At 39.7% G+C, this 27,889-nt stretch overlaps 1 protein-coding gene across 8 annotated transcripts in view; it reads left to right on the forward strand.

The window, feature by feature from the left end:
- Nucleotides 1-25,892, forward strand: part of prdm16 (PR domain containing 16) — a 202,230-nt gene extending 176,338 nt beyond the window's left edge. Inside the window, exons 1-14 of one of the 8 annotated variants that reach the window (XM_008414760.2) lie at nucleotides 2,485-3,121; nucleotides 4,196-4,298; nucleotides 8,244-8,445; nucleotides 8,555-8,720; nucleotides 8,906-9,059; nucleotides 10,027-11,701; nucleotides 11,834-11,921; nucleotides 14,149-14,321; nucleotides 14,415-14,492; nucleotides 14,823-14,992; nucleotides 15,699-15,870; nucleotides 18,697-18,954; nucleotides 19,926-20,106; nucleotides 22,576-25,892. In XM_008414760.2, coding sequence (XP_008412982.1) covers nucleotides 3,014-3,121; nucleotides 4,196-4,298; nucleotides 8,244-8,445; nucleotides 8,555-8,720; nucleotides 8,906-9,059; nucleotides 10,027-11,701; nucleotides 11,834-11,921; nucleotides 14,149-14,321; nucleotides 14,415-14,492; nucleotides 14,823-14,992; nucleotides 15,699-15,870; nucleotides 18,697-18,954; nucleotides 19,926-20,106; nucleotides 22,576-22,710 — 3,663 coding nt within the window. In that variant the 5' untranslated portion in view covers nucleotides 2,485-3,013 and the 3' untranslated portion in view covers nucleotides 22,711-25,892. Of the gene's footprint in view, nucleotides 1-2,484; nucleotides 3,122-4,195; nucleotides 4,299-8,243; nucleotides 8,446-8,554; nucleotides 8,721-8,905; nucleotides 9,060-10,026; nucleotides 11,702-11,833; nucleotides 11,922-14,148; nucleotides 14,322-14,414; nucleotides 14,493-14,822; nucleotides 14,993-15,698; nucleotides 15,871-18,696; nucleotides 18,955-19,925; nucleotides 20,107-22,575 lie in introns of those variants that run through there. The other 7 variants (XM_017305896.1, XM_008414753.2, XM_008414755.2 and 4 more) reach the window with 7 other exon arrangements.
- The last annotated feature ends 1,997 nt before the right edge of the window (nucleotides 25,893-27,889 follow it).

A 27,889-nucleotide genomic window follows, 5' to 3' on the forward strand; every position in this document is an offset into this window, starting at 1 on the left:
TATATATGACAACAGAGTGGAAAATAATAAGTGACAACCGCATGACAGTAGCCAAATGAATCCATATGACCTGGCTTTGTGTTCCTTCATTCCTGTCACTCCACTCTTATTTGTTTTCTAATCCCTGCCTACATGGCTCACTCCCCTTCCTGTCGCAGCCTCTCGTCGCCTGCTACTTGTTGACTTCCCTCCGTCTTCATGTCTTGATCTGCCGCTTGTCACTGTGACACACCGGGGGGAACAGGCCAGAGCTTCCACTAAGGCCTTAGACACTAAAGTCTGACCAGTGAAGAAAAGAGACCACGCAAAAGAGACCGGGAGGGGGGGGGGCGGAACGCAATCTTGGGGCCTCCCAAGATTGACAAGCACCAATAGGCTGGCAACACCAACCCGCCTAATCCTTTAAAGATTTTCACATCGGTGCCCCCTGTTATTGCCACGTAATGTCAAAGAAAGAATCAGGGCACCGGAGAAAATTGTGGAGAATTATTGGCGAAAGAAAGGGGCCCACGTGCTCCATTGCTTTTTGATGTGTTTTGCACTTGTTTGTTCTTATCGAAAAGGCTTTGCTTTTGTTTGCCTGACCAGTTGCTTGGGATAGAGGCTTGCTGGTATGACCCTATAATTTATTTACAAACATAGCCCAACCACACATGCACACACTCACGTACATGCAGCCACTTAGTGGTAAAATATATAATTTAAGAGGCCATTCCGCAATTTTTATTTTCCCTTTTTTTTCTCTCTCTTTTTTCCTGTATCGACATGCACAATGCATGAGGATTTATGGAAATATGTGCGCACAAAGCAACTTCAAACGCTGCCAGTGGCCTTTTAAAAGGGAAGCTGCAAATTTATTTGTTTGTCATTAATGATGTAAGATAGGAACACACGTGTGCACAATCATGCATCATTTAGATATTTATCAGGTGGTGATTTGGCATTGTTTCGTGGAGCAAGAAACAATGCGGAGTTTGTGAAAAAAAATTTCCAGCAAGGTTAGTGCGTGCGTGTGTGTGTGTATGCGTGTTTGCGTGGATGTGGTGGGAGAGCATTTGCTCAATTTTCCACACACTTATGTCAAGCAACTTTTCTCACTTAAGTCAGCTTGCAATTGTATTCTCATGCAATATTCACACACTTTTAAATGATGGCAAAACAAACAAAAGAAATTAACAGTTTCCTACGATTGTGTAGGTGATTGTGTGTGTGTTTCGCTTCAAATGAATGAGTTGAGATCTACTCAGAATGCCAAATAGATGCACAAAACATGGTGTGCAAGTGAGCCCATTCAGGGGCCGCATAAGGCCCAGTTGCATTTAGTGATTTATACGCCTGAGAGAGTGCAATGAGTGCTACTAGTGTGCGTGGGTGCGTGCGTGTGTGCGTGTGTGTGTGTGTGTGTGTGTGTGTGTGTGTGTGTGTGTGTGTGTGTGTGTGTGTGTCTGCGTGTGTGTGTGTATGTGTGTGTTGGGTTAAGAGTTGATGGGGCTTTAAAGAGAAGATGAACCTTGTCCACCTTCTTGTCAACCCTTCATCTTTTGTGTTTCGAAGTGGAGGCCCTTTCTGGCGCTGTTTGATCTGCCCTTCTACCCTCGGATGGATCCATCAATTCGTACAGACTGTTGCGAGGGTGTGTGTGTGTGTGTGTGTGTGTGCGTGTGCGTCCGCGTGTGTGCGTGTGTGTTTGTGTGAGGCCACAGTAGGAGATTATTGCAGGCCCCACGGGCTGGCATTGATCGATGAGGCATCTGTCTCCTAAACACTGGACAGTGAAGGGAAGAAGTCAAGAGAGGGTTGAGGTCTTAATCCAAACAAGTCCATGCTCCAATATGTTTTATTACAGTAAAAATTAAGCATATATAATGGAGATCATTTGATTAGCAGCTGGCTGTGTTTATTTAAAGGAAAATCTAGCCTGATATTTGCTTACATTGTAATTTATTTTTGATTTTTAATATTCACTAAAGGTTTTTAAAAAAAGAAAGAAATTTGCTTGATGGAATTCATAAAATGTTACATTTCATCTCGTTTTATTAAATAATCACTTTTGTTTGTTTTTGTAAAAAAAAAAAAAAAAATGGGGCCAAAGATATATTATAGAATAATTACAAATAATGCTCGTTTTAAAATATCTATGTAATCACAGTATTTAAGTAATGCCAAGTATTTATTTTTGTTTGTTTGTTTGATTTGGAGAAAAATGAAATATGTGCAAATGATTATAATTGTTTCAAGTAGGAGACAAATTCTTTTGTTGGGGGAAAAAAAATAATGTTAATAATGTTAATAATTGTTTATCTACAATGCCAAATAATTTTATCGAGTTTCAAGACACAATACCTCTATGAACAGCTGATCCGAAAGCGAGAGAAATAATATCGCCTCCTGGGAAAGAAAGTTCGAATAGCAAAGAGGCCTTTTTCATTTCTGGCCTACATAACGTGTGTGTGCGTGTGAGTGTGTGTGTTATTGGTGTGAATGCCTGATAGAGTGAGTTCAAGTCTGGTCGGGCTTCTTTATCCATTATTTACATCAGTAACAGATTTATCAGGCGGTCGAAGCGGCCACTGAGTTGGAAGATGCGGGGAGGGGTCTGCGCCGCAGATCCCTCAATCCTTTTGGCTGGAGATAAGACGAGGAGGAGTGGCCGACGGGTAACCGAGAGAGCACCAAGGGGCAATGGGGAATCACTAATGAGAGAGAGAGAGGAGGGAGTCTGAAACAGAGAGAGAGTAAAAGAGAAAGAGAGAGAGAGAAAGAGAGAGAGAGAGGCTCATCATCATCATCATCATCAAAGACGCGCTCGGTGACTAGATTAGAGAGTAACCCAGCAGAGGAGCGTCGAGGCTTCACCCACCCAGCCGGAGGGAATCAACACCGAGCGAACTCAGCGCCGCCGGCCGACCCGCGACCTGCTGTTCCCGGCCCTAGCCGCAGCAGCGTCCCGCTCTGTCTCCCCTTTCCCTCTCCCTCTCTCGCTCTCCCACTCTCCCTCTGCGGTAAACTTACTATGGGTTGCGTCGCCAACTCCTCCGGGACTGAAGTGCTACTGCAGCTGGAGGCTCTCCGCAGCGCCGCGCAACTTTCTCAACTCTTTCGTCTCACGGAGAAAAGAAAGGTCAGGCCGAAAACCGCGTCGCGAGGCTCCCGCAGAGATTATGTGTGTGTGTGTGTGTGTTATCTAAGTGTTGTAAAAAAACAAAAGAAATAGAAGAAGTAAGCCCTAATAATAATAATAATAATAATAATAATAATAATAATAATAATAATAATTTTCTTCTCTTTGTTTTCTATGTTAAACGAACTAAAACTTGAGAGTTGAGTTGTCCAGCCTCTGTTACCTATATAGCTTTGTGCTGTGTGTGTGTGCGTGTGTGTGTGTGTGTGTATGTGTGTGTGTATGAAGGGGAGTTTTCGGCTGCCTTGCTGCGCTGCAGTTTCACTTGGTGCAGAGCGCCCCCATGTGGTCAAAATCATTGTAATCAGCATGTGTGATTGGATACGGTGTTGTTTAAAAGTAGTATATTTGTTTTACTTTTTATAATATCACATGAATGATTATTTTTCGTTATGTTTGTAATTTTTATGAAATTGTCAATTAGTCTGTGAGACTATTTCACCTGGTAGATCTAAGAAATAAGGCCTCGGATCAGAACGGCCTTTGTCTGTGACGTTCTTCATCTTCTTTTTTATGCTTTTAGTAATAACAATGAGCATGTCGAAAACAAATTCGATCGATTAATTTAATCAGCATTTAATACGTTGATATTAAAGTAACGTGCTCTCTCTCTTCTCTCAGCTTGACATCTGTGGCTTATGTTTTTTTTCTCACTTTTTATCTATGAATGAATATGAGTGTCGACTTCTTTTTTTTTTTTTTTTACATTTTATTTGTTTTCTAGCGGTAAAACTACATTTTATCATCTGTTAATTTTTTTTCAGAAAATCTAGTTTTTTCAGGAGTAAAACGGCTTAGTCAATTTATTCCATTTTATTCTTCTAACGAGTAAGATAAAAATTAAACAATTGCCTCAATGGGATGTCTAATCTTGCTGATATGCAAATTGGAACAGGTAAAGGAAAAGAAAAAAAAATAATTTTCAGAAATGTATTTTTCATTTATTTCATCTTGACCGGAACTTAAAGTCTCCCTCTGTGTTTTTTTTCCCCTTATCCCCCCTCCTCTCCTTAGATTTATTATAAAGCTGTTCGGGATATTGAAGCAGGGGAGGAGCTCCTGGTGTATATGAAGGACGGGATTTTCCCCGAGGGATCCATGGCACCCAACCTACAAGGTAAGATTAATGCGCGTCATTAGAGCACACTTTAAACAAACTCCAACTCGCATCCTGTGCTGCTTTCACGACTCCCTAACGGACCAAAAAAGAAGGAGAGAGAGGGAAAAAAATATTTAAAAAAAACACACATTGTCTCCTTCCAAAATATTCTTCTGTCCTCAATCAATGTGAATTTCTGAAAAAATAATTAATGTCAATGATGGGGATAAAAACTAATGAATCACTTATACTTAAAGGAACTTTAATTTAAAATAACAACAGGCAGAACATGGAGAGGTCTGGTCTGATCTTTTATTGTAATGCACTGCAAAAAAAAAAAACAAAAAAAAAAAACTTCACCTCTCTGCCGGAACACTGGGGCGTCAATTGACCCTTTTTTTTTTTTTCTTTTTGTAAGGAAAGCCTGTGTGAAATTGGAACCTGCCTGTTCGGTAGCGCCGCATATCGAAACCACATTGTGAAACACTTTTTAAACAAAAACAGAGAGGGAGAAGTAATAAAAGCATTTATTCAGGACGGCTTCAATTCTGATCCAATCATGTTTGGTGAAACTATCCATTATGTCTTTACATCTGATACCTGCATTACGTAATAATTACAATAAATACAAAATATCTATTATTTCATGTGAAATTTTTGTTAATGATAGTGACAATAATATTATGAATGATAAGAATTGTGTTGTACATCTCTCTGAAAACATAGTATCTCAGTTTTTAGTCAAATTAAAGTCAAACTAACAAACATTAAAACATCAGGACTGTACAGCTAACTACTGTACTACTGCAGTATTACAATAAAATTGGCCAATATTAATTTACAGGCCCAATACTGAAAAGACAGCATAAACTGCAATAAATGATCACTCTAATGCACGTTCCAGTCCTTTTTATTTGTTTTCTGGGATACATTGAAAATTTACTGTATCAAAGTGTGAACCGATTATAAGCTACTGAATTGCTGACGACGTTGGGTTTTACTGCAAACCTTCTCAGTACCTCACTGAGGCCTTCATAACTTCAAACCAAAGAAGTGCTATAAATTAATACAGCAATTTTACAATGAAACATGATTATTTATGTTTTCTATAAGATTTTTTTTTCAATAAAAGCTGAAACTAAAGCACAGTTTTACATTTAAATTGTTTTAAACTTGCAGCTTGTAGCCTTTAATCCCTCAAAAAAAAAATCCAATCAACAGGTTGAGCCAAACCTTTGCAATAAATCATTTTTTGCTGCTTATGGTGTATTTATGTTCTCTCGTTCTGTTTCTTCTGTGTGCTATGGACACACACTGCATTTAGTTATTGAATCAAGCTTATAATTGCTTATGTTACAACATTTTGTTTTTATTATGATTTCAAAAATACAATCATCTCTACTTTTTATTTAGACTTCATTTCCGACATAAATTGTAAGTTGTGAAAAGAAAATCCTGATATTCCCTTATATTTTTGTCTTGATGTCCCTTTAGATCTTGCCATTCCTTTGAACTGTGCTGTGCATCAGAGTAAACATGTCCAGTACTTTCTCTCATAATCTAATTTAGACCGCTTTATTTGGTGTAGAACTTGGCCTTTTTTCTTCCTCTTTGAACATCTTGGACTTATTGTAGTGAAGCGCTGTTGTCAGGTAACATTGTTTTGTTTTGGGTTTTTTTGGATTTTAAAAGAAAAGACACCTTTTACTCATCAATGATTTTACATCGCTTTGCTGAAGGGAGAACAGGATGTTTGTAAGATGTTCTGCAGCTCATTAAGTTTCCATGTCTCCGTGACGTACAGAGACGTCGTTGCCAAATTAAGTGAGGGAAATAACGACTCAAAACAGTTTGATTGTTGTAAAGAGGGAAACCGGTGTGCTTTAAGTGGAGGTCAAAGATTAAGTGGGCATAGATATTTGTTCTTTTCATCTGTGTCTGTATGTGTGTGTGTGTGTGTGTGTGTGTGTGTGNGTGTGTGTGTGTGTGTGTGTGTGTGTGTGTGTGTGTGTGTGTGTGTGTGTGTGTGTGTGTGTGTGTGTGTGTGTGTGTGTGTGTGTGTGTGTACAGACAGAATACAAGATATAAGAATGAGGCAGCCTGCCAAAATATGTGCATAAAAGCTAAAACCTATGGCTTTGTGTATTGGTGTGAGAGAAGGATTGAAGCTGAAACAATATATCAGTTTGAGACAACTAGAAGGAGGACACAGACAAAGTCCACCTTCCAAGACGTTCTGTGTTCTGGTCTCCCCTTGTTTGTGTGACTGAGACAGAAAGGCAGCGCCTGGCAGTGCAGCCCTGCTCTCTGCGTCTGGCTTATCGAAGAAGGAATTTGAAGTAAAGGACTTGAGGAGTCCCCCGAGACCTCACCCATGCTCCCAGATTAGCTGCTAAACTGCACATAATTGTGCCTCCCTTCGTCTCCCAGAGAGCTATTAGTCTCCACTTTATAACCTCCACCACCCCAATCCCACCCCAGCCCACTCGCACACAGCAGACTAACTGAAAAAACACATGTACACTGATATGCACCGAGCAAACGCCTTTGTTTATGCCTATTCTGACACACAGACCCGCTCTCACAATGGACACTTGTGTTGCTTTTACCAGAGCGCCTGTTTCACTACCTTTAACATAAACAGAAGCTTTTCCACCTATTAAGATCCTCCAAAGTCTAACGCGAGTGGACGCCAGTCATGTTTTTTCAACATTTTCCACTCTGAAATCACCTAAACGGTGAGGCGTTTTTATATCCATTCTTTAAGGTGTACATGCACACATCAGTGTCAGAAGCGAGCTAGTTAGTGTGGCGTTTGAGCTTGGCGTAATGCTCCATTGACCAGACGGTCACTCATGCATCTCGTGAAGGTTAGAAACACTGGATGTCGGTGCTCTAATGCTCTTTTAATGTTTCCAAGAAGTTCCAGCTGGATAAACGGTCACATGGAGTAGAAAGCAGGTGAGCCATGCACTGTAAGTCATTTTGGATAAACTCATTTAGCAGGGCTTGAACTGATGGATGAGTGCGTGTGGCATATTGGAGGAAAGGGAAAAGGGGGTTGAGGGGCGACGTGGGCAGCGGGTGCTCGGTGTCATGGCAAAGAAGGCATGGCAGGTTGACGCTGAAATCACCACTGGGCTGGCGCCGCCGCGGCCCTGCTTACACTCCGCTCCTCGCGGCTCACTTTGGAAAATGTTCACAGGAGCAAAGGCTCGCGCACGCATTCACACGTCCATGCACAAAGTCCCTCCGCTGGGCTTTCTGTCTGTTGAACTTGGCGTCCGACTCAGGAATTGGCTGTTGAGAAAGGTGGTCTAGGTTTTATGTGTTTGACCTTGCCTGTGAGAAGTATTGTAAAGGTTATCAGCATGGAAGAGGAAGACCTGCCCCCATTGTTTCCCCTGCGTGCTATTACCCTTGCAGTCTGAGGCGAACACTTAGTTCAATGAGTAATTAAGTGTGTTAATGAAGCCCACATTTTACTGGTAATTGATTTCCATTTTATGTAGCTGTCAATTGCAGGATTGTTTACATTTACCTTTTGGGAAAAACAAGTTTGTTTAGCTGTAACTAAAGCGCAAAACAGCATAGGTTTCTTGATGAGTAACGAGAGCAATTTTTAAAGGTGGAAATAGATACTTTTTTTTCGGATCCTTGAGAGCCTCGATAGGTACTAAACGCTGGTACTTTGTGCACAGCCAAGCACTTGCATAAACCCAGAAACAAATAGATTTCATATTTATTCTTTATAAATATAAAAAAAAATGTATGTTTCAGTAATTTATAAAATGACATGCAGAAAAGCTTTTAATATAACACGAGTCTGTACACTCTACTGTTGTATTTCAGTAGAAAAAAGGAATCTGGAAAAAGAAATCCTACCACTTCATACTTCAGATTTGATTACGGTTACATTTTTAAATTGTATCTGAAAATGTCTGTCTAAATGTGCTTTTGCAGACGAGCAAATGTACCGCTGTGAAGACTGCGATGAGCTGTTCTCCTCAACCCTTGAGTTGCGACGGCATCAGAAGTACTCCTGCTCGAGTGCAGGATCCATCTTTGATGCGCTGAGAGAGGACTTCAAACAGGAGCGGGAGGACAGCGATGAGCCCATCCACGAGTGCAAGGACTGCGAAAAGATCTTCCCAAACGAGTACAGGTGCACAGAATGCTCTTCTTTTTTTATTTTATTTTATTTTTTTCAGAAAAAAACATATATTGCACATCTGATGCATTCAAATCCTTGTTATTTTTTTTTTAAACTAAAGTCTGGGGCAACACATGATAGTCCACACAGAGGAGAGGGAGTACAAGTGTGACCAGTGTCCCAAAGCCTTCAACTGGAAATCGAACCTCATCCGCCACCAGATGTCTCATGACAGTGGCAAGCGCTTTGAGTGTGAAAACTGTGATAAGGTACAGCATACCCGGCACGTAAGTTGTGCACTGGACACACAGGCTTTTTTTTTCTGTTTTGACCTGTTTGAGCTAAATCTTTATTGTACTATACACAGTTTTTGGTCATTCAGACAGCAAGCCATATTTCAATGGATATACATATTTTGTGGCTTCGGCGATGGCAAACATTGTGTTGTCATGCTCTTATTTTGCATTTTCAGGTGTTCACAGATCCCAGTAACCTTCAGCGGCACATCCGCTCCCAGCACGTGGGAGCGCGGGCTCACACGTGTCCTGAATGTGGCAAGACCTTTGCCACCTCGTCAGGACTCAAACAGCATAAGCACATCCACAGCAGTGTCAAACCTTTTATCTGTAAGTAAGAGCTTATGGCATATATCAAAATTTCTAATAGTTAATTTATTTTACACTTTTTTTCCCCTTATATTTTAATAGATCATCCCCATATGGTCTGTGGGTCTTAATGTACAACTTGCGACCCAATCGTAAAGGCCCTGGGATTTCATATGTGTTGGGATTTAACTGAGTTGTTTACATATGTAATAGTGTTGGATATCAGCTGGTGACACTATTGTTTTTCATTTGGATTGTCTCCTTCAACAAATATCAATTTGATTAGAGGTTTTGTAATTACTTAATCTCATTTAATCAACTTTTATTTCTGAAGCAAGTTTTTTTTTTATTTAACGTTTGTTGGACGTTAAATGAATCAGTGGTTGAAAATAACATGAACTACTTTTCTTTTTTTAGGTGAACAATCTTTAAAGTCATGTTGTAGACTTTCTTACACTTAAGCATGAAAATCTTTGTCAGCATTGCAGAAATAAAACCCTTAATATAAACGCTGACCAGCTTTTCCCAGGTTTCCTCTATGTTTTCTTAATTTATCTCTGGTGATGAGCTCCATGTGTTTGAAGTTGGAAAGCCTCTAATCCTGAACTTCCTCCCAGATATTCTGTATTAGATCAAAGTCTCTGACTGGGTCTCCAAAATACTAATATTAAGTCCAGTCAGAAGAAACAAGGCAATATTCAAATATCGTCTTAAATCTATGTCAGCCTAGGTCATGAATAGTTATAATCAAGAGCAAAATAAGGGATTAAGGTTCCAATCATGTAGTTATTACATATTTGCATCTTTTTATAATCTGTTTGATACATATTTTTTATTAATTGGAAATAAGACACGCCAAGTGACTGATGCTGTACAAAACAAACTAAAAAAACTACAATTTGTTGTTAGTGTTGCATCTGTAGTCTGTGTTGTATGCTATTGATTTGGTATGCATAGTTAGAGACAGTGTTAAAATGGGTTTAACCAGGCCCTGATGGGCTACGTCTTTTTGCGTCCCCAGGTGAGGTGTGCCACAAATCCTACACCCAGTTCTCCAACCTCTGCCGTCACAAGAGAATGCATGCTGACTGTCGTACCCAGATCAAGTGTAAGGACTGTGGGCAGTTATTCAGCACTACCTCCTCCCTCAACAAGCATCGGCGCTTTTGCGAGGGCAAAAATCATTACGGCACTCCAGCTGGGATGTTCACCCCTGGAATTGCCATGAGCTCTAGCCCCATCATGGCTAAAGCCAAGTCCCACCATCCCCACCTATCTGGACTGAACCAGTCAGGTTTAGGCTTCACTGACTACTTTCCCTCGAGACCTCACCCTCATGCCGGCTTGCCCTTCTCCACAGGACCTCATGGCTTCCCGTCCCTCCCACATGGGTTCCCAGGTATCTTTCCCCCTACGCTTTATCCACGGCCACCTTTATTACCTCCCAGTCCTTTATTAAAGAGCCCACTAGCAGGCAGCAGTCAGGAGGTTAAGCTCCCTCGGAGCCCCTTAGATGCCCCACCATTGTCACTTGTCAACTCCACAAACAGCAACGGCATTAGTGGTTTGAGTCCACTGGAAGACAAGGAAAAGGACAGTAAGTTTGATTTGTCTTCTAGTGGAGAAACTAAACCTAAATCTAAACTGGCAGACATGTCGGATGGAAGTGACCTTGAAGATGTTAATACCACAAGTGGAACAGATTTGGACACCACCACTGGTACTGTTTCAGGTGACGGTTCTGACCTGGAGAGCGAAGGTGATAGTGAACGTGAGAGGAGTGGTAAAAGGAGGAAGCCGTCTGGCACTGTGTCGAGTCAAGATGGAAACCAGCTAGAGGACTCAAGTAGCGCATTGATATCAGCAGTGTCTAGTTCAGGAACACTTTCTATAGATCGCCCTTTTCATCCTGCTTCATCCCAGCACTCCTTCTTTCCTCCACCCGATGAGCAAGCCCTGCCTCCTACAACCACAAATGCAAATGCAGTCACCACCGATTCCATTAAAGCAATTGCTAACATTGCTGAGAAATATTTCGGTCCTGCTTTGATGGGACTTCATCAGGAGAAAAAGATGGGTCCACTGCCCTACCATTCCATGTTTCCCTTTCAGTTTCTACCCAACTTCCACAACTCCCTTTACCCTTTCGGCGCTGATCGAGGCACTCTCAATCCTAGCATATTCCTGAAGGCAGAGCCCAAATCCCCTCGTGAACAGCTGCACAAGATGGTTTCAAGTTCCCCCACAGCTCCTGCTCCCACCACAGAGTCACCTTTTGATCTCACAACGAAACCCAAGGAGGTCAAGTTAACTCCTCCCGCTCCAACAAACCCATCCAACCCAAGCAGCACTGGGAACAGCAGTGGTCCTGTAGTGATATCTAACAATGAAGAGCAGCCACTGGACCTCAGCATTGGCAGCAGAAATCGAAGTGGTCACAACGGCCTGCCAGTTGAGCCCCAAAATCGAAAGAATCATATCTTTGGCACCGGCAAGGTGATCTCCCATAAAGACGAAACCTCGGTGGGATTCCTTCATCCTCACTCGCAGTCATTGCACCAACCCTCCATAACCCAGCACCAGCAGCCGCAGGCACAGCCGCATCAGCCTCCGCCACTGCACTATGCCAAGCCCTCCGCATTCTTCATGGATCCCATCTACAGGTATTTCAGCCCCAATTAGACCAGGACCTAACATTTCCACATAATCAACAAGGTAGAACTTGATGTCAGGTTTAAAGACATTAAGGAAACTCTGACCTTGGTACGTAACCCTCTGCCTTGTTGTTGGTCCAGCAGGGTGGAGAAGAGGAAGCTACTTGATCCGGTTGGAGCTCTGAAGGAGAAGATCCTGAGGCCCTCCCCACCACTCTTCCATCCACAGGTAAACTAGACTCAATATGTTGTACGTACCTTATTGGAGAGAGAGATTTCAACACGCTGACATCAAAGCAAGCAAATGGCCTAAACATGTTACAAATGAACATATTGTTCCTGGAAGGGATTAACTTTTATTTATTTTATATTGTGTCTTAAATAAGAAGGTGTTTAACTTGAATTACATTGAAATACTGAGCTTCTGCCTCCCACAACACAGAACCTGAATTAATAAGCCCCTTTGCTCCGTCACTCCTCTGTGCTCATGTATTTTCTCAAGGGTTCTGTGATTTCTTCCTTTGTTTACCAAATGGCGCCTGTGTACTTTGTCAACTTCACGTTTTTGTTTTTTTTTTTCTCAGAAGACACGGTGTGTTATAGCACGTCCTTTGATAATCAGCAACATTGTTTGACTGTCTCAAGACCTTCCCCACCTCTACAAATCTTGATTACAAAGAATGATAATATTATTAATAAAGTAAAATACCCGCTTGAATTGAACAGATTGCCTCAGTTGGCCATGCCACTGTTATTCGTGGCATTGTTTTATGTACTGAGAGTCCAAAGGCCAGCCAATAAGTCAATACCCTTCAGGAGTTTTTCTCAGTGACTGGCTGGCTGGCTAGATAATAGCACTGTGTCCATCAAGGACATCCTGTGTTTGTGTCCAGGAGAATAGGGGCCTCTCATTGGGGAAGCAGTTTAATCTGACCTGGAAATCTGTGTCCTCTATTAAGCATGACTTTGCAATACTCTCATCTCGTAAATATCCAGATAGATCCATATATATTTACACGTACTATAAATGTACTGCTCTTGATTAAATTTGCGAGCAAATTGCTATTCCTGTGGGATTACGATTTAAGTCTACAACAGGGATTTCCCTGGCTCCCATTTGAATACATCGCCTTGTAATTTATTGCTATACCCCTGATAAAATGTTTTCACAGGCCTCCATGTAAAAACTTCTCATATGGGAGTGTCCCAGCTGTGATCCTCCCAGCGATCCAAACACAATGCCACCTCTAATTCAGTCGCATGACGGAATCTCCCCACACCCCCTATACCCGTTTCTCAGACTACGAATAAACACATAGCGACGGAGTGTCTGTCCCCGTGTCTCTCCCATCCCATATTCACTAATAAAAGGAAGGATGTAAGCCTGTTTTGGCAAATAAACTTCTACGTGGCTGGCCTCTTTTGTTTGCAGGCTTCTAGGGGGAAGGAAAGCAGCTATCAGCAGGGGGTATCACAAACTATATTGTTTGCTAGTTTGCTAGTCTAAAACAGCAGCTTTGTCACAAAAAGTAAGAGGTAAAGAACAAAACACTGGTTTAAATTGATTCAAAGGAGAAGGGGCGCTTAAGTCAGTTGGGTTAGTGGTCTTTAGAAACAACAATATTATACCCTTGGCAATGCTTCAGGTACATAACTCTTTCATGTGTTTATTAGTTATTATAACTTGGTTGCTAACTGCCTAGTTTTAACCAGGACATCAGTCTCCTGTATAAAGGGAAAACTTGGTTCTACCCATATGTTACTCTGCATCTCCTGTATATTGACTGCTACCAGCAGTATTATTGTTTGACCACAAGAAGGCACTTTTACAAATTAGGCAATGACCACACTGACCACATTTTTAAACAGACATGGTCTAAAGTTCACTTAACCTGTTTTGTGAGTTAGTTGCTAGGTGACACACAATTGATTTCAGAAACTTGCTCTGCAACTTTAACAAATACAAACAAGGGATGACAAAAGATACATAGTTAAATTGTCAGTTTAGATTTTTAATTGGTCATGGAGTTGGGAATGGCTTAAAAGGGACACAAAAGACTGAACTTGTTCACCTGCACAAGTTCAGATGAACTTGTGCCCATTTTTGTAATTTCAGTCTGGACTGCTTTTGGCTTTGGTATTTAATGGTAAAAACCTCACATTCTCAGTTCTGTTCTCAGTTCATCTTCCATACAGAAGGATCATCACCTCCATGTTGTGTCTTCTGTCTAATTGGCTTTCCCATGAAAATGTGATAACAGCTTAAAGGTTTATGAACAGGAAAGACATTAACTGAACATGGAATCTCACATCAAAAAATCCTGGTGTAAAATTTATCATAAATATGCATGTAATGATCTACTATACATTATTCATGGGCGTTGAGCCAAATACAAAATAGCATCCAACTGAATGCATTAAAAAAAAAAAAAACATATTCTTTTGACATATTTCAGATGTCAGCCATGGAAAATATGACAGAGAAGCTGGAGAGTTTTGGTGCCCTAAAACTGGACATGCCGCCCAATACGCTGCAACACCCAACCCATCCACTGTTCAATTTCCGCTCACCACCACCTTCCCTCTCAGAAGCAATCCTTCGAAAGGGCAAGGAACGTTATGCTTGCAGGTTAGTACACCATGGATGTTGCGCTGGTTATGAAGGTAAAGATTAACTCTTTTATAATGATAATGTGCCTTCAATATCCATCCTTCCCTTCAGGTACTGTGGGAAGATTTTCCCCCGCTCAGCAAACCTCACCAGGCACTTGCGGACACACACAGGGGAGCAGCCCTACAGGTTTCTATTTTTTATCTATTTATTGTTGTTGTTTCTGTTTTCTTATTTTTCATATAGTTTTAGCTCATGGTTTAGAGTATTCTTATTCTTCAAATACCCTTCTTTTAGAAATGATCCATTTTTTACTTTAAACACATTATTTATCTAAAACCGTAAATCTTATGTCTGAAACAAGAACAATTTACTGTTTGTTTTATTCCCTTCCCACCTAAGCAGATACATTTATAAAAATGACAGTAACAATTCTGACTGCATCATTTGAATGAAGCGTCCCGATCGCGCTGCTGCACCTCTAACCTGTATTTCAATGACTCTGTTGGTCTTTGGCAGGTGTAAATACTGTGACCGCTCATTCAGCATCTCCTCGAACCTTCAGCGTCACGTCCGCAACATCCACAACAAGGAAAAACCCTTCAAGTGTCACCTGTGCAACCGCTGCTTCGGTCAGCAAACCAACCTCGACCGCCATCTCAAGAAGCACGAGCACGAGAACATTCCTGGTGAGGCTGCCACATCTGCGGCTGCTTCTCTGACAAAACCGAGGCAAAGCACGTTGAAAGTAGTTAGTAAACAGGGACCGCTTGGCTAAAGGTTTCGAATGATAAATGGCTCACCATAACATGTGCAGAAATTTAAAATCATCACCCAGATAAATGTTTGAATGATTTGAAATGGGTAAAACCTATTGAAAGAGGGGCTTGCTGTGTAGTGTGGTGGTATGCCACTGATTATAGAAGGAATACAAACATTATGAAAGGAGCAAATGCCTGTTTGCGTTAACATCTAAATTACACATGATTTAATATGTGGTTAATATGACAACCTGAAAGGAGACAATGCAACGAGCTTTTACCACTTTGACCAAGTTTACATGAAGCTAGTAAGCATTGATCAGTTTTTAAGGATCATAATAACTTATACTTCTATTTGCTGTATCTCAACCATTGTTGCCCAATAAGAGTGTAAAACTGGAATAGAACAATGTTATATAATTTTATAAGCCTTTTGAAATAGTTGTTTTTTTCAGATTGAAAATGGCGTTCCTCGTTAAAAATATCGTATTTCCTTCTGGCAAAATATACTAAGGCTTTCACACTGACATTTTTTAAACGAATTACACATTTCTTCAGCAGCTGTTTCTTTTCTTTGTCAAACTTCTTAGTTTTACCTTTGAACATGAATTTTTTTTTCTTTTTTCCGTCACAGTCAGCCAGCAGTCCGGGATGCTTTCCAACCTAGGAACCACCATCTCCTCTCCAAACTCCGAGCCAGACAATCACGCACTTTTAGACGAGAAGGAGGACTCGTACTTCTCTGAAATTCGCAACTTTATTTCCAACAGTGAGATGAACCAGGCCTCCAGCTCCACAGATAAGAGGTTAGACAAAAGTATACTTATTTCATTTACACCGTGTGTTTTACATGTTGTGATCGCTCTTAATTTATTTACATGTACAGATAGCTGTGGATTTAAATTTGAAGAAAGAAAAAGAGAAGTAGTAATTTAAACAGAGTAATGGAGCTGTTTTAGGTCTTCTGCCTTACGGTTGTGCGCCTTGCGGAATTACACACCTTTATTGTACATGTTCTAATAAAATTTATAATAAAATAAATTATTCAGTTCAGTTCAGTTCATGGGCATGTATGATCAATTGTGCCTTACTCTATTAAATGTTCCCCTGTGATATGTTTAAAATATGAAACATTGTTTTTCTAACATAACTCTGCTTTAAACTGCTTCATAACTTTTATTCCCTGACATTTCTGATGTGTCCCTTAGTCTTTGTGATGCTGCTTCTTCGCAAATGTCTTCTAATCATTCTCTGAGGCCTTCACAGAGCAACTATGTTCATTTGAGAATGAAATTACCCATAGGCATACTCTGTTTAACAAATAATAAACTTCTCAAGTAGTTTGTTTGAATTGCTTTTTGGAGGTTCAACAAATTAAAGTACAATAGATACAATCATGTCACTCTTTCAGTTGCTTTTTTATACGTAAAAGGAAACACTGAAGCCATGTGTCCCTTTTCTTCTTTACGATCATGCTATTTATGTCAATCTGTCACATTATACCTTAATATAATTCAAAGAATTCTGCAATTGTAACATTCTGTGAACAGGTTCAGGGGGTATACATACTTTTGGAAGACGCTATCAGTGTTAGCATTGGGTACACAGTGCTGCCTAGTGGTTTAAACATGTCTGCCATTAGTCTCCATCACCTTCAAAGCTGTATCTGCCATATGTTCTTCAAATTTGTTCCCATATTGTTAAGATCTTTTGCAGATCTGTTGCTTTAGCTCAATCACAGTTTTTTTAAGGCCCATCCGTCTATCTCTACCCACAAATGTCACGTTGGATCGACTTCTAGATTACCAATGCTCAGTTTGTGGGACTCTTCCAAAGACTGACTGACAGAAAAAATAGAAGGGATGAAATGTTTTCTCTTAATCAGTGGTTTGCCTTCTTTTATTGACTCTCTCACTTTCATTCTTGCTGTGAATTCCCTTCTGGCAGTCTCACATTTTGTCTTTCCATTCTTCCATCATATAAACCCCCCTCCCCGTTTTCTTCTTGTCAACACACATTATGTCCAGCAGGCCCAGTGGCAAATTAGCCCCCTCTGCCATCTGGGATCAATACAGAGTCTCATCTACAACAGCCATGGCCTGACATTTTAATATCTGTAATTCAGACTATGTGTTATGCTTTCTGTCCTCCTACCAGACAGCCTGCTGTTTATTCTCCCTCTGAGTGACTGAAGCAAAACTGGGAACACAAACACACATTTATGGATGGCTATTTGTAATCATTTTTAACCGCCCCCGCAACCGTAGTTCCCCTTCCTTCAAAACTCCAGCCAGTCAAAACAAGAATTCCTGGAAGCTCATGAAAACTTTTGAAGTGTTTCCATGTTGGAGATGCTGCTGATTCCGAGGCAAAAGTTTGAAACAACCATAACAGAGTATGGATCTTCATGGATATATGTCCAGCAAGGCATCTTTTAGGGGGAAGGAAGTTACCTCCATACCTTAATCCTCAGTTCACGGCTTTGGCTTTAGAGTTGGATAAAACCCAATCGGGTCTGGTTTCTTGTCTACGACAGAGAGGACCCTGAGGGGGAATTTGGTTTAGGCTGGATCTGGGAGATCCACCGATGATTGAGCTCTTCCCCCAATCTGCCTGCGGTACCCATACCCCCAGCCCACTAACACAAACACCCAACTGACGTGTTTAGACTAAATGACAAAACCCAGGCCCCCCCCTGTGTTCGAGCTACGCTTCTTTCCCCATTCACAAGCACCGCCGAGTAGCTCTGCAATTTGATTATGGTAATATTTAATCTAGATTGAAAGAGAAGAACTTTTCTCCCCCTAAAGCCTCTCGACCCGCTTGGACCGACCCTCTGCGTGTGACCCAATCCTGTCCCCGTGCGCCCCTTCCCAGAGGTAACCCTGTCCGATTTGATGAATGTCCGCAGTTCGGCGAAAAAAAAAATGCAAAGGGTAAATTTGCCATCCCAAAGGAAATGATATCATGAGCTATGACATTGTGGTTGGGGGGTGATGGAGGAACGGCACGTTGTTGAGACGCAGGCTGGAAAATGTACAGATGGCAGTCTGTAATGGTAGCGTGCTGATAGTCCGTTCACAGCCGAGCCGACATCTTCCCTCAGCCACGCCAGCTTACATTCCACCATTACGGTGTGAAGCGGCTTGTGGAGGACCGGGTCTGAGGTGGGGCCGTCTCCGTCTCTGTTTGGGGGGTTGCTGGCCAATTAATCATCTGCCGGGTTGTTTGAAAAGAGCTCCGGGCAAACTGTCGGCACCCATGTTGTTTGTGTGGACACTGGAGTTGTACTGTTCACGTTGTCATCAGATTACGTCTTTTTCTGAAAGATGAGTCATGCTTTTGGACGGGTAGGAAATTGGTAACAGTAACCAGGGCCAGACTGTTTGTGTCATATTTTTATAACAACTAAAATTAGCAACAAAAAAAAGCATCCAAAGCTCTTGGAACGAGTAAATGTTTTAATCTACTTCTCAGAATGTGAGAAATATTTTCAAACTATGGGTTTTTTTATTAAGGGTTTTTTTTTTCCCTCTTCTACATAGAAAAAGCAAAACTATATTCTGCTTTGACAACATAAGCTTATAAAAGTTGAAGCTAGCAACATTTTCTCACTTCTCCTAACGCCGCAGGTCAGAGCAGCCCGAAGAGGAGCGCCCGCCCAGCCACAGTTTGTCCAACTCCAAACTAGGGTTGCAAGGGCTGGAGGAAGAGGAAGAGGAGGTGGAAGGGGACGACGAGGAGGAGGAAGAAGGCAGCCTGACGGAGAAGTCGCACGACGAGGCGCCGGAGTCCCCATCTCCAGTCACGACGGGAGTCTACGAGGAGGACGAGGAAGAGGAAGACACGGAGACGGCTCCGTTAGCTATGAGCTATGAACACACTCGCAGGTAGGTGTTTAGTAACCTGAGCAAAAACAAAACTAAACAAAACAAAGAATTCATTCAGTTAATGTCCATGGTTATTATTTCAAGCACCGCAAAACAATTTATTCAACTACTAAAACTGCTACATACAGTGCTTTAAACTGTACATGTCTGCATTAGTAACATTTCTCACAAATAAAAAAAAACCTAAAAGTCAGCAGAACCACATTGGCTTCAATAATAGCTGGAAGTATTTCGAACATGTTTTCACCAGTCCTACTTACTTTTTTATTCAAGTCTTTTTGCTGCCTCTCATTTTTTCATTTTCTTGTGTTGCATTCTGTTTGTTTTCCCCAAAGACAAGCATTTTGCAATTCGGCTAAAAACGTCTGTTTTGAAATTGATTTGGGTGTATTAAAGTAAAGACAGCTGAAAACACATGCCTGCCACACTTTTCAGATTTTTGTATACAAATAAACTTAACAATTTATACTTTTTTTCCCATGTTATAAATGTGCCTTATTTTGTGTTGGTCTAGTAGTACGTACAGTAGAATCCTCCCAAAATATATTGGGATATCCAGTATAATGTGACAAAATGTGGAAAAAGTGTAAGGATATGAATTTGTTTATAAGGTATGGAGGGGGAGACGGGCTTGAGTTTCAGATTCTCTTTAGCTTTACTTCCTCTTTTATTCATGTTAGGTCAGCTTCCTATCTTTTCCCTAAAGCTTTTTATTACTTTGTCAGTTTGTCCCGTCTGCCTTTCTAACCTTTAATTAACTGTACCTTTCTTCTGTTTATCTCCACCTCACCTTTCCCCATTTTACTTCCTGTTTGTAACATTTCCCCCTTCTCAAATCCCATTAACGCTCCCTCCGTCTCATCCAAATCTTTGTCTTTTCCTCCTTTTACTCATCCATCCATCCATCCATCCATCCATCCAATCCCTCCATACTGCTCCATCCTTTCATTCACCCCTGGGTCGGTGTGCAGGTGTATAGAGGAGGAGGGCTCTCTCTTGGATCTGGAGGGTCTGCCCAGCTTCCCTAAGAGCCTGGACGGTTTACGTAAAGCAGCCATTGATGAGCAGTCCTTTGACGTTAAAGACATATTTAACACTTCACTAGAGTCTGAAGCATTGAAAGAAACATTGTACAGGCAGGCTAAAACCCAGGTATGTTGCTGGATTTTGGGTTATCTGTTTAAAATAGGGATGGGACTTTGAGACCATCAACATACACAAGTTTAGGTTTCAAGAAACAAAGTGTATACTATACCATGCCATTTCCTGTGACTTGTATTCATTGTTTGTGTTGTTTATGATATTTCCTGGTTATTTATATCATATGTATTGTTTTTTGTCACACTTAAATGTTTCAGATCATAGTACAGGGCGGGTTCAACCACACAAAACCTATTTTAGGTTGGGCTAAACGCATTCAGTCAAGTTTAAATTTGATCTCAGAGTAGGTTGTTCAGAAATCTTTCATTTTTCATTTTTCATTTTAGCCTTTCATGAGTGAAATTGTCTGTGTACCTTGGAACATTGTTCCACATGAGCTTAACTTATGGTCAAACATTCTCCTATTATTTTCTGATAGAGCAGAATTCATGGTTCTGTTAATTATGGTCATGAAGTCATGAAGGTCCTAAAGCAGCAAAGCGATTTTCAACCATCACACTGCCACCTCCAGGTTTGACTCAGTCTCAGAATTGCATTTTTTTTCCTGAAATGCTGTTAGTTTTCTTTTTGCAGTAGATGAAATGGGACTTGTCAACCCACAAAATATTTCCTTGATAATCTTGGGATCATCAAGATTGACAAATCTAACATGGACCGTTGTGCCCAGTCTCTATCTTATCGTTGAACCATGAAGACTCCCCTTGTCTGTGACGATTTGCTGTGGAGTCCATTTGTGACCTCCTGGATAAGTCATCAATGAGCTGTTTGAGTAATTTTGTTTCAGGGTTTCCTCCAGTGTATTATAAGCCTGACGGGCCACCAGGTTTTACTTGTGCCCCCATCAGGCTAAGCATTGCTTATTTATTTAAGTCTTTTTAAAATGTTTACATTTTTTTAAGACGTTATAGTTGGTGTTCAGGTATTAATCTTCCAATATTTCAGTAACACATAGTAATCAAGTGATATTTTCAAATGTCCTGTCAACTTTAAAAAAATTTTAACTGAAAACATGACGGGCCACTGGATGAATGACCTCCCTGGCACCCAACCACCACGCTTAGCAAGTTTTTTTTTTTTTCAAAGTTTATTTGATAGGGACAGACACACATTTACATAGACAAACTGAATGAAACAGCAGTCCCATGTTAGCATCATGGTGCAATAGCAACAGCTAATTCGCAGCACTTGTCCCTAGATGGGCTTTTTTTTCTAAAAATAATAACTCTAAAAATTGAAGTGAAATCATTTGAAACAACACGACAATATATTCAGAGAAGTGTAAAAAAAATAAAAAATGAGTACATTTTTACAGTAGTTGTACAGTAGTTGTTTCTGGGGGAACTTTATGTTTGGTTCACATCTCCTCTGAAAGTTTACCACGGATTCATGTTTCTCTTGCATTAGTGAATAATGGTTCTCACCGTGGCTTGCTAAATTCCCACAGAAGTGGAACTTTGTAACCCTTTCCAAACATGTAGTTGTGAACAAGTTTGCTTTTTATTTGTTCTTAAATTTATTTAAATTGTTTTTTTGTTTGTTTTTTGTGAGACTTTCTAACCTATTTTATATTTTTAGATAAATTCTATTTAAGTGGTTTCTTAATTCAGTGGGTCTATTGTAATCCAGCCTGGTTGTGGCTTATAACAATAAACCAAAAATAATGTGGTTAGTCAAATATAAATAGGGATTTTACAAGGGCTCATTTATACATGTGTTAAATGTTTATATGAGAAACATCATTTGGAAATGTTTTGTTTTTACTAAAGTTATTTTTATCCGATATTAACATTAGTTATATGATCTGGAGCATAGAAGTGTGACAAAAGGATCAGAAAAAGAAGAAATTTTTAAGGTGGAAAACACATTACCAGAGTCCTGTAAATGGCATCTTTGAGCTGCAAAACTTAGTCCAGGAAACCTTCAACAAGTGACATAAAACATGCTGCAACAGGTCATATTGTCATCCAAAGAGCATGTAGAAAGGCAATACTTGAGTTAGAATTAAATCTAGATGTCCATGTACAATATTGTGAAGGGGGTATAAAACTGCAGTGGGCCATATGCCTTAGTGTAAGGGATGATTTGTGGAGTTCTGAAAAAAGCCCAAAGTGTAAAGCAACATTTTGAAAAAGTACCAATTATAAAATTAAGAAAAATATTTTTTATCATTTGTAAATAGATGCAGAGTTTTGTGATTTTCCCCAGATGACTGAAGTGAATTGTGTCAAATCATGAAGCACAAACATTAGTCATGTTTAAGGTTGCTGCATTTTCTTAAGTAGTTGTTCCTAAATTAGTCAGCAACGTTTATCACTGTATTATATATTATTTCATGAATGTCAAACACAATCTCTGAAAATGAGAAACTATGTGGGAAAGAGAGAGATTGCTAAACATGTCCATGTAGGCAAACCTTGCAGATTTTCTCTTAATTAATATCCAACTGTTGTTCGTTTGCAGGCTTATGCAATGATGCTGTCTCTCTCGGAGAACAACCCTTTGCACGCACCCTCTCAGAACTCTCTGGACGCTTGGCTGAGCATGGGAGGCGGACCGTCTGAGACGAGCAGCTTTCACCCACTCAACCATATCTAGGCAAAGAGAGGCCGGGGAAAGACGGAAGGAAAAGTAGGGGGAACATTTAGTCTCACAAACAGACAGAAACAAGAGACCGGCTGGACATCGGGAAGACGAGAAAGGCCGTGAAGGATTTCATTGTCACACACATTCAAGGCAGAGCGGACGAGTTTGCGCGGCTACGCCTGTGTTCACATGTTATGTGTTTGTGCGAGTACGACGGAGGAGGAGAGTGGGTTGGGGGGACGTGTCCCCCTGTGAGGCGTCCTGCAAGACTGTCGAAGAGAAAGCACTGCGAAGCTCCTGTTGATGTGAAGGACATGATGAATGCTTCTCCAGAGCATTGAAACTCTGCGTCACTCTGATCCTCCCCCCAGTGCACAATGCTCCCAGCAGCATCACAGTCACCCTGTAAAACGGCTCCCTAAAAGACACTTACTGAACTGATAATGTCTCTAAAGTCTGTGCACAATGCCCGACGCAAGCATTGCAGCACTGGCACTGCATGTCCACCAGGTGGCACTGTTTCAGCAGAAATAGAGGACTCGTGAGTGATTCTCTCCAGGTTTGTTTGTTTTTTCCCTCCACCAGTCATGGCGACTATTTTTATTTTTTATTTTTTTTTACATTTTTATTTAATTTCAGAATCAAAAGCACCAGACAAAATAAACGAATCCTCAGAACCAGTAGACTGTTGATTTTTCACTGATTACATGGAGAATGATGTCCAACGTTCAAATGTGATGATGTAATGAGCTATGTGGGCCAATAACTATTAAATTGGCTACTAAATTTGTTCATGTTGAAATTTAAATTATACTAAAAAAAAGAGTGTGTTTTTCTGTTTTGTTTATTGCATCATCAATTAAATGTATTTACTTTCTTTACTATAGATACCACAGTATTGCTTCTTTTTAGGCACAAGAGTACTCAACTATTAATTTAATTACTTTTAGAGAAGGACCAAATTTCCTGTCACATGATGTAAAAATGATAATAGCCTAGACGTTCATATTCAGAGTGGTATGTGCCAAATAACCGCTAGAAGTCTTTTTCTTTTCTTTGACAATCATTTCATTTCCAAGAGGCCTCACATTTGCTGTCACGTTTCTTTTTCCCTAATAACATTATATGTTTAATTTCAGAAGTGTGTGCATGTATTTATTTCTATGTTGTTTTGTTGAGACTCAAGAAGAGAAAATGAAGAAACAGAAAAGGTCTTTTCATCCCTGTTTTTCTTGAAGAAGGAAAAAGGATCGCCTGTCAAAGCACAGGGGGAGATTCTGAATCTCTGGTTTTGACGGATTAGTGTGCCAAAATTAAAAGACCCCACGAGTTAATTAGTTGTTTTTTTTTATTGTTATTATTTATAGTTAAATGCAAGTGTAGTTAGTTTTAGAGTCCTGTTTGGCATTGGAACATAGTGGGCAGGTTAACCCTGGTTTTCCTTTTACTGTTTCACTTTAACAGTTAACTCAATATGCTGTTTTCTTTCCCTCTCTGCCTAGTGGCATAATTGTACAAATATCATTTTGAATGTCAGTTAAAGGGCATTACGTTATCATTACTGAATCTGGATTTCTTCCACCGTCGGCTCATGTTATATTAATTTTTTTTCTTTTTGGCATGCATCGCTTGTAGCTTAGCCTGCAAGTTGTCATCTTAAAATGATTTTGTCTCAGGTTAAATGTCTGGTCGGAAATTCTCACAGCATCCAGTCAAAACGGCGTGAAGGTGACAGTGTCACTGATTATATATGAAGAGATTTGACTCGTGATTGTTAAAGAGCAGAGTGGTCATCCTGAAATTTGTTGGTCAGACTTGTTAGACTCCATATAAATTGCTTTGAGACCCCCATTCTGTTAAGTCTGCGAAGACGGCTGTGTCATAGACAGCAGAAAACATTAACAGTCGGTACTTGAAGGCAGCTGGGTTTTAGCCTTATGGATCACTTTTCATCCCTTCTAGACTTTCATAATCAGGCCTGATGCTGTTTTTTTCTCTCTTTTTTTTTTTTTTTTTACAAGCACTTAAAGCAACTGGGACCAGACCGTCAACTGGATATAGTTTGGTCTTTTGGTTAAACTTAGATTCCAGATCAATTTTTTTTAAAGCTGATTTGACTTTCAATAGATGAGCCAGCTGGACTCAACAAGGAGAGATGAGAATAAAACTAAAGCACTGTAATTTTTATTCACAACAGCAGGTGGTAGTGTGATGCTAGGACTGCTGCGTCATCTCATTTTCTTAAGACTAAAGTCTCTTTTATATATACATATATATAATTCTACTGAATGAAATTCCATTCATTGTAAACACATTATTTTTCAATTTGTGCTTAGAAAATGTAAAGACTTGGGTCACTAAGGTTTTTGGTTGACTATGTGTAGTTATTCATGTCATGGACTACTGTAATAATCACGCGCTGTGCGAAGCAACTGAATTGAAAGCGTTGAAGTATTCCATTTTGGCAACTTCACAAAATGTTCTGGTCACTGAAAATTTTCTCTTTTTTTCAGCGTAATAAAACATGGTTGCTCTTTGCCCAACTGTTACAGAAGAAAGTCAAAAAAAAAATACACGGTTTCTTTTTAACTGTATAGTATTTTAAAGAATGAAAAACAATGGTGCATTTGTCTGAAGAAGAAAAAAAAAACCTTTGAAAAATATGGGTTTTAATGGATGGTGCTTGTTTTGTTTAAAATCTGAGTTGTATATCGCCTCTGTTATGTTTATTGAAAACAAATGAAAAAAAAAAGTTATCGTGCATGACGTGTTTAGCAGTCATAATGATGTCCATTTGTGAAATGTGTATCAATTCAAAAACAGAAAAAAAAAGTAAGAGAAAAAAAAAATTGTAGATGCACTTATTGTAAATGTGTTTAGGTTAGTAGGTTTGACTTCAAGTTCTGACTGCCTGGCAGATGTGTGGGCAGGTTCTGAAAGACATAGAAACGACTCACGGGAGAAGACCTAATGAAAAACAATAAAGGATTGTAGAATAATATTGAACAATTCTGGAATTGCAGTTCTTTTGATGCTTGTGATTATTGCAGATGTACTTTAGAGAAATTTCATTGAAAAGATATGACTCTGATGTTAATTCTGTAGAATAGCAATGTATACCAAATGTAATCTTTCCAATGCTATGAAGAATTTATACATGAAATTGATATGCAATAAAACCTGTGTGCTTTTTACGATTTGTGATGCTTTTAATTCTAGATTCTTAAAAGTAGACAATAAACCTTTTGGACCAGGGAATTTATAACATACTTTAATTTAATTAGTCTTTTGATTCAGAGGTAAAATGATTTAAAACTAAATGTCATATTGCAGAAGTACCTAATAAAGTCAGATCATCTAAGTACTAATTTTTTTTAAGTCTGAGTTGGTCATACTTGTTTTCCTAAAAATCAAGCTGCACTTTTGTAGAATTGTGTATTTTATATGGTTGTAAGCAAATGTAGCTGTAAGTGTTAACAGCCTTTATGACCTGCTCTGTTTGAATGCTAGCTATTTCTTCTCCACAGGTTAAGGAATTGTTCACTGGCTGACCAATTGTTTGGCACATATTTAGTCCCTGGTTATTGTCCTTTATGTATATTTAAAAAGCTGCTGTCTCACCATTTCCTATCTTGCAATGCACGCTAGGGTTTTGAGAAAATCCCCTTTATGTGGGTCAAAAGGTGAAGAAATGAAAGATATTTTGTAGATTGCTAATTCCTGTCAGGTTTCTGAGTTTTGCTTCTGATGTGCTTCCAGTGTCAAAGTTAAAATGTGCTGGAAATTAATGGTATAGAATTCACAGTGTCCTGCTGCTCTCCAGGTATGTTACTTTTCTGAGGCAACTCGTTTTGTTTGAATGGTTTCATCAAAGGATTAACTGAACTACTGGGTATTAAATAGCACGGTAAGTTCAGTTTTCAGTTTTCAAAAGGAGTCAGTTGTGTTCAAACATGTCAGTCTTGCTTTAAAGTGAAGGTTATGTGTGTTGTTCATATTTGTACACAGATCAACCTTCCCACCAGATCAAGCTCAGTGTGACCGTTGAGAAAGTCAGCCCATTTTAATTTTTTTAATTCAATCATTAATGCAATTTATTTCAAATTCAATGAAATACAGCATGCAGTACAAAAGTCCCACTGTTATAGTGTGAGTTATACTTTGATGTACATGATTTAAGATGAATATTTTGTCATTCTGATGATATAAAAGTTCTCTGCAGAAAACACATTTTTGTAAAGTGAATATACATTTTATTTCTGCCATTTTGTCATCTGAGCAGTATGTTTATCGTTTGCGTTACACTGCACTATAACACTTCTCCAAATCACTTAGCATGCATCATTGCACAAAGGAAAAAGTAGAAGACCACTGAACGTGGTATAATGTAACTGATCATCAAAAATCCTTGTATTAGACCTTTGAAGCAAATATACAACATCTCCAACCTCTAACAGCATTGTGACAGTGTTAGCAGAGTTAGCTCCGAGTGTAGTTTGATGTTCATAGGCCATGTAAATGAACTCCCCATTCTTGACCAGCACAGCACCTGAACCATGTGAAGAATGTCCATGTCCATAGATGTGGTAATTAAAGTGGTAAACGCCTCTAACTGGAGCTGTGAAAAACCCTGTAGGAAATTATGTTTTATGTTAAAACTAGTAATCAAGTTCACTCTGATGTTAATATTGTATAAATAAGTGTTTTGTTAATAAAATTGCAATACCTGTACTTGGATTGTAGGCATTCCCAATATTTGAGACAACATTTCTGAAGATCAAAGACGTGTATGCATTGAAAGGTCCAATGTCCCCTCCACCTGAGGCCATTAGGGAGGCTGAGAAAGCCACTTGTCTCACTGAAGAGGAAAAATATTGTTGTGTACAACAGTTATGAGTTTGCTCCAGTGATATGACTGTCAGAACTTGAACAAACCTTCTCCTTCTCTCTTCAGAACCTCCACCTGCTTTTGTGTTAAGTTTGTCCTGATCTTAATTTGCTGCAGTTCGTCTCCCTGTGCTGGAATGAGAATGATAAAAGGTACTGAGAAATAAATCAGTGAATTTACTGCAAGTAATGTTGTTTTATGGAAGATTTACCAGCACCACAATTAAAATGAAAAACTTTACCCTGGTACACTTAACAAAAAATAACTTAGACATTGTTAAGATGGAAGAAAATCCTAATTGTT

The sequence above is a fragment of the Poecilia reticulata genome, linkage group LG7 (genome assembly GCF_000633615.1).
Source record: "Poecilia reticulata strain Guanapo linkage group LG7, Guppy_female_1.0+MT, whole genome shotgun sequence".
Lineage (NCBI taxonomy): Eukaryota > Metazoa > Chordata > Actinopteri > Cyprinodontiformes > Poeciliidae > Poecilia > Poecilia reticulata.